Below are 6,881 nucleotides of genomic sequence, written 5' to 3'. Positions count from 1 at the left end.
GGGGGCCGGGGCCGGACCACCTACCCGGCTCCGAAGAGCTTGTGAGGCTGCTGGCCACTGCCAGGGAGACCCTGAGAGAGAAGAAAGGTGTGGGGCGCCTGTGGCATCCGTGGACAGCCGTGTACATCCATGTGTATCTGTATCTCACATCCGTGTACATCTGTGTACACCCGTGTGTATCTCACACCCATGTATATCCACTCACATCTATGTGCCTCTGCGTGTATCCATGTACACCCATGCACAGATGTGTATATCTGCACACGTGTGTCTATCGGTGTACACCAGCGCACACCCATGGTGGCCCTCCATATCCGGGCATTCCACATCTGAGGATTCAACCAACTGTGGATTGAAAATATTTTTTTCTAAATTCCAGAAAGTTTCAAAAAGCAAAACTTGAATTGGCCATGTGCCAGCCACTATTTACATGGAATTTACATTGTATTTACAACTGTTTATATAGCGTTTTTCTTGTCTTAGGTATGATAAGTAACCTGAGATAAATTAAAGCATACAGGAGGATGTGCATAGGTTGTATGCAAGGGTCCTGAACACCCGCAGGTTTGGTATCTGAGGGGGTCCTGGAACCAACCCCCCACGGGTACAGAAGGACGACCATGCATCTGGGAACCCATGTGTGTTCATGGGCATCCGTGTACATCTGCACACCTGTGTCCTGGGCACACCTGTGTGTATCCGTGTACCTCTGCGTATACCTGTGCACACCTGTACTCTAGCAGGACTGGCCACCTGGGCCGTCCAGAACAGAGACTCCTGAGGACTCGTGACAGTGAAAGCCGCTTGCAAACCAAGTGTCAGTGTAAATGGTCATTTTTATTCGGCGCCTGTTTGGAAACCACAGACACAGTTGACAGGACCAGCCCCTGCGGTTTACAGTCACAGCGCCTGGACAGCAGACCCTGGGGCAGCTGGGCTGTGGGCCACCCCGCCAGCTCCCCTGGAGATGTCCCCTTCACTCCTCCCACGAGGAGGGCAATGACGTGGGTTTGCCCCAAGACGTGCTGCTACAGACAGTGGTGAGCAGGGTCCAAGCACGCGTGGCCCGCCTGTGAACACGGCCCAGCCCCTCCATGCAGCCTCGCCCGTCCCGGGGCTCAGCTGGGCAGCCCGTGGGCTCTGTCCTGGCGGGGGGCACGTGTGGCCTTCTGCCTCCGAGGGCTTCTGCCTCTCTGTCCTGCAGAGGTGAAGCCAGGGCCTTGGTGCCAAGCTCAGGAGGCAGGTCTGACCCAGGACTTGAGGCAGCCTGGGTCTGGGCTCAGTTGGGTCCCCAGACATGCTGCTGGGCAGAGCTGGTCAGGCATTGGAGTCAGGGAAGGAGTGCCCAGTGTGAGGTCTGGGCCCAGGGACCCGGTGCTGGTTTATGGACCCCAAAAAGCTCTCCCAGTACAGTCCGGGCCGGGCCAGGCTCTGTGCCGGTGGGACCTCAGGGGACACGGGAAGCCAGAGTGGGACAGAGAGGACCGCAGACAGGCTCACGTGGTGGGGCTGTGGCCGCACACAGCAGCACCAGGAGCCCCGGGGGTGTGGGGGGGGGGGGGGGCGGGGGGGGGCTTGAGCTTGGAACCTTGCACCCAGGGGAGTTGCTGCCAGAGGCTGAGAGGAGGTGGTCTCCCCTGGCGCCGCGCGTGGCCCAAGAGTGGGCCGGCCAGCTCGAGAGAGGGCAGGAGGGAGGCCCCAGCGCCTCGTCGCGGCTGCCCTGCAGACAGGCCTGGCATTGGCGCCACAAGGCTTTCTGGGCAGGAAACAGAGCCACCAGCACCTGCCCGGGCGGTTAGGGGCCCCACTCGGCACCCGGGAGGCCTCTCCCTAGGCCTCTCCTCTTGCCTAAATGGGCCAGGCCCACCGCCTGGTCTGATTCGGGCCAGGAGGGCAGCACAGGCACCGAGGCTCTGGGGGAGAGGCGGGTGGGGGGAGTCTGGGCACCAGGCTGTCTTAGGCACCGAGGCTCTGGGGGAGAGGCGGGTGGGGGGAGTCTGGGCACCAGGCTGTCTTAGGCACCGAGGCTCTGGGGGAGAGGCGGGTTGGGGGAGAGTCTGGGCACCAGTCTGTCTTAGGCACCGAGGCTCTGGGGGAGAGGCGGGTGGGGGGAGTCTGGGCACCAGGCTGTCTTAGGCACCGAGGCTCTGGGGGAGAGGCGGGTGGGGGGAGTCTGGGCACCAGGCTGTCTTAGGCACCGAGGCTCTGGGGGAGAGGCAGGTGGGGGGAGAGTCTGGGCACCAGGCTGTCTTAGGCACCGAGGCTCTGGGGGAGAGGCGGGTGGGGGGGAGAGTCTGGGCACCAGGCTGTCTTAGGCACCGAGGCTCTGGGGGAGAGGCGGGTGGGGGGAGAGTCTGGGCACCAGGCTGTCTTAGGCACCGAGGCTCTGGGGGAGAGGCGGGTGGGGGGAGTCTGGGCACCCGGCTGTCTTAGGCACGGAGGCTCTGGGGGAGAGGCGGGTAGGGGGAGAGTCTGCGCACCAGGCTGTCGTAAGCTTTTTAAAAAATACACTCTTTGGCTTCTTTTTATTTCTGGAGGATTACATGAAACGTGAACCATAAAGGAAAGTGTCCCAGCCAGGTCCCCGCCCTGGGCGCCAGCAGAGGCTCCCCACGCGGGCCGGGGGCATGTCCGCTCCCCTGCCTGCCGCCTGGCTCTTCTCCGGCCCTCTGTCTGTGCGTCCATCTGTCCATGGCGCCAGCAGAAGCCCTACTTGGAGGAGGAGGTCATGAAGCTGTTCTCGATGCAGAGAACGATGAAGGCGTTGTAGCAGCTCGCCGCTTTCTGCTCCAGCAGCCGGCCCGCCAGCAGCGAGGAGGCCTGGCCCGTGGCCGCCCTGGCCTCGGTCCGCCACGTCTCGCAGTAGCTCTCTGTCAACCGGCGCCCGCTGGGGTCCGAGCCGTGCCACAAGCTCTTCTGGGGCCTGCAGGAGGCAGCGGCCGTCAGTCTCAGCGGGGGCCACCCCCGCCCCACGCTGGAGGCCGCCCCAGGCAGGACAGGGCGCCTCCCAAAGGCGGAGGTTTGGCGGGATGCGGGGGCCGCTGGGAGGGCAGGGACTCGGGTGGCTGGGAGTCAGGCCAAGCTCGTCCTGGGCGCTCGGCCTCCCAGGTCACACCCCGTCCTGCTGCTGCTTTTGGGGGCACAGCCTGGCCAGCAGCGTCTGGTGACCTCGAGGGCTGACCCTTCGGGGCCTGGCTGGGCCTGGCTTCGAGGGCCCGTGCTTCGTAAAGCCCATCTCGGTGCGGCCTCCTCGCTGGGAACGAGGCGCAGGCCTGGAGCCCACAGCCCTGCCCGAGGCTCCCACACGGACCGGAGCACGGCCCTGGGCGGTGCTCCTCGGTGAGGGCAGGGACGCGGGCTCGGCTGAGCCCCCGAGTGTTGGGGAACAGGGGCCTCACACCTGCAAGCAGGGGCACGATGGGCGTGAAGCCGACCTGAGGGCAAGCTAGCGACTTCTGTCAGCGTGTCAGGTAGGCACGCGTGTTCTCCGCCCCAGAGGTTCCACGTTGAGGAATTTATAGAAGTAATTCGCTGTGATGTCTATGTGACAGACAGAGGGGGCTGGAGCCCGTCTCCCCAGCAGGAAGTTGGGGGCACTTGCCCGGGAAGCAGGCCAGGTGAGGGTGTTTCAGGTAACACCACAAACGATGCTCTACTCTTCCTCCTGTGCTTTTGGATTTGGGGAGTTTTAAGCCGCGAGCGTGTTCCAGGATTGGGTCAGCCTGGAGGCTCAAAGCCAGGAGCGTCGCCCCTTTGCTCAGGGCTCTTGCATCCAGAGAGGCCCCGAGCTGCTGCGCCCACACAGCGGACCTACCAGGCGGGGTGCTGTAGGACGTCTCTGCCGTCGAAAGAGAAGATGCGGGCACCGGGCTTCAGCTGGCCCTCGGAGCCCGAGAACAAGGCCTCCCAGCTGGGAGACAGCACCTCATCCTGCGGAGGGAAGCGGGGTCATTCCGTCTTTGGTTATCTCCTGCCAGAGGGACAAGCGGCCGAAGGGGTCTCGGTAACGCCCACGCCTGCCCAAGGGGTCTCCCGCCCTCTCCCAGGAACGTGGGGCACCCGCCCCCAGCCCTGGACCCTGGGCCAGAGCGAGTCCACCGCCTTTGGTCCCAGGGAACATCGGCGCATCCAGAGAGCACGTGGTTCCGCTCGCGGGAGGAGCCAGAGAGTACATCCCCGTGGACAGCACCGTGCAGGGACGCCCAGCCCTGGACTGACACCTGAGTGGTGAGGGCCCGAGGGACCGGGCCACCTCCGGAAGCTGGTGATGCACCAGCGCGCCTGGCGGGCGGGGGCAGGGGTCGGGGGCCACGTGGGGCCTCCATGGGGTGCCCGGTGGTCCTCAGGGGCGAGACCTGCCCAGCGCCCACCCGACCCCCGGGCCCGGCCCGGGTTGGGGCGCGCACGCACTCTGAGGTTGACGACGGGCAGGGTGGCGCGGTCTGCGCGACGCACGATGCTGTAGAGGTCCTGCAGCCGCGAGGACAGGAAGGCGCGGAAGGTGCCCGCCAGCCCCGCGGCGCGCGCCTGCTGGAAGCACTGGAAGTCGGCGCCGCGGATGCCGCGCAGGCTTCCCGACTGCGGGCTGTTGAGCGCCACCAGGTGGAGCTGCGGGCGGAGCCGCGTGTCAGCCCTGGTGGCCCCCGTCTTCGCCGCCCCCCCCCCCCCCGCCCCAGCCGACCCCGGTGGGTCTCTGGGATGCAAGCAGGGTGAACCCCGGGGCAGCGGCGGGGAGGGGGAGGGGGAGGGGGGAGGGGAGGGCGGGTCCCAGCCCCAGCCCCAGCCCCAGCCCCAGCACCAACACCCTCCCCGGCTGCTCTGGGCTCTCGACTCTCCACCCCCATCGCCGCCCGGGGTGGTCACTCACCACCGGCTGGAAGTCGTGGTGAGTGTGGGCGGGTGAGGCTGTGGGGGTTGCCGGCCGGTGGTGCGCGTAGGCGCCGCGGTGCGGGGCCCCAGGGTAGGGCTGGGCGTGTGTCAAGCGCGGGGCGCTGGCCAGGATGTCGTCGGCCCGCCAGGACCGCGCTGTGGGGTGCGGGGGCTCCCGGCGGGGGTACGGGTTGCCCTCGTGCAGCTGCACCACGGGGGGCTGCAAAGCGGCCACCTCGTTGTCCTGCAGGCGGAGAGGCAGACAGCGCCGTGGGGCCGGGCCTCCTGCACCCACGTGTCCCGCTACCCAGCCCTGCACGCCCTTCATCTGCACCCCGCTGTGCTCTTGGGCCGGCGACGCCGGACTGGAGCTGGCGAGCTGGACCCGGGGGCGCCCAGCGCGTCGGGCCAGAGCCGGCCTGGTGACACCTCAGTCGGGCTGGGTGGCCCTCTGCGCAAGCCCCCGGGTCCATCACCCTCAGGAGCCAGCTCCTCCCTGTGGCCCTGGGCACCCTCGGGCCGACCGCATCTCCCTGACCTCCCCCTGCTGCAGCCGTGGTACCAGCAGCCCCTTAAGCCTCTGCCCGGTTCCTACCTCCAACGGTGACCTCGACCTCCAAACGCCAGCCCCTGTGCCCCACCCGCTTCCCAATGCCATCCCTTTCCCACAGCATCCAGCACCTTTGGACACCCGTTACCTGAATACCTGTTACCTGGTACCTCCTACCTGGTAGTACGTCTAATGCAATCGTAAGTTATAGAATGAATTCATGTATCTATCTGAAATGTTTATATTTATATAATTATATGCTATTGCCTATTCACCTACTGCCCTTACTGCCCGTCTCCCAACACGCTGTCACCTCCGCGGGGCGGGGGCTGTGCCTGTTTCAGGCACAGCTGTCCCCGCACCTAGAACAGCACCTGGGACCAGGTGCTGCGTGAGAGAAGGGACTCCCCGAGCCTGGTGTCGGGACAGACCAGCCCACACTGACCCCGGACCCCCGAGACCTAGCACGAAGCCCCCGCTCTTGAGCCGTCTGAGAGGCCATGACTTCTACTCAGAGGAGCCACCGCCGGGGGGATGTGACCCCTACTTAGGGAGACTGGAATATCCTGGGCACCCTCCCGCCTGCCCCCCTCCTTCCTTCTCCCCCCACAGCCTGAAGGGTCTGTCCCCGTGCCGAGCCCTCCGGACAAGGGCAGACAGACGAGGACTCAGAGGAGCCCCTCGCCTGGGGAGGGTGATGAGCACGGTCTGCACCCCCTTCCCCGGCTGCACCCCTGCCCACCGGTTCCCCCGAGATGGTCGTGGGAAGAAGGGACGCTCCTTACCGTCCCGCGGGGAAGGGGCGTGCGGGCCTCCAGCTGGAAGAAAACAGGGGGTCACCCCGGGACCTCTGACCCAGCCAGCGCCACTCGCCCTGGCCGCCCCCCACACCGGGGAAGGCCGGCATGGCTGCGTCCCAGTGTCCCCCACCCGGTGCCCGGCACACAATAAGCATATCTGTTAGTTTAAAAACAGAGTCACTTCTCTGTGAACCTAAAACTGCCATAGAGCAGCTTCTAACAAAAGAGAGAAGTGGAGGGAAGCGGGTGAGGATGGAGGACGGCTGGCGGCATGTCCACGAGCCCCGCCCGACTGGTCCCTGCCGCTCGCCAGGCGCCGGGGCCCCCTGCAACGCAGGTCCTCTGCCTGCCGTCTTCTGTGTACCCTTCGCCCCAAAAGCAAAGTGGGAAGTCCCCCCACCACGCGCAGGGATCGCCCTGTTCAGAACTCACCAGAACCTTCCGGAACCCGTTCCGGACCCGGACGTACAGCTCCTCTCTGTCGGCCACATAGATGAGCCAGCCCTCCGGCACTGCGGGCACCTGGTCCAGCAGGGTCTGGTACGTGGCCCAGACCCTCACCTGCTGGAAGCCCAGCCCAATGGGGTCCCCTGTGCACAGGGGGCCTCTGGGCTCATGGGGAGGGTTGGGGGCTGCGACAGTCTGAAGACCTACGTGGCCGC

General features: G+C 65.6%; 1 protein-coding gene across 3 annotated transcripts in view; it reads right to left on the bottom strand.

Moving 5' to 3' along the window:
* Nucleotides 1-2,490: 2,490 nt before the first annotated feature.
* Nucleotides 2,491-6,881, bottom strand: part of COL18A1 (collagen type XVIII alpha 1 chain) — a 93,819-nt gene continuing 89,428 nt past the window's right edge. For 2 of the 3 annotated variants that reach the window (XM_032631136.1, XM_032631138.1), the window contains 6 exons: nt 6,652-6,783; nt 6,205-6,237; nt 4,868-5,113; nt 4,411-4,608; nt 3,815-3,930; nt 2,491-2,923 (listed from right to left, as the gene is read on the bottom strand). In XM_032631136.1, the coding sequence (XP_032487027.1) occupies nt 2,710-2,923; nt 3,815-3,930; nt 4,411-4,608; nt 4,868-5,113; nt 6,205-6,237; nt 6,652-6,783 (939 nt within the window). In that variant the 3' untranslated portion in view covers nt 2,491-2,709. The remainder of the gene's footprint in view (nt 2,924-3,814; nt 3,931-4,410; nt 4,609-4,867; nt 5,114-6,204; nt 6,238-6,651; nt 6,784-6,881) is intronic. The other variant, XM_032631137.1, reaches the window with a different exon arrangement.

This window comes from Phocoena sinus, chromosome 4, assembly GCF_008692025.1.
Source record: "Phocoena sinus isolate mPhoSin1 chromosome 4, mPhoSin1.pri, whole genome shotgun sequence".
Classification (NCBI taxonomy): Eukaryota; Metazoa; Chordata; class Mammalia; order Artiodactyla; family Phocoenidae; genus Phocoena; species Phocoena sinus.
This window is presented reverse-complemented; position numbering and strand designations above follow the sequence as displayed.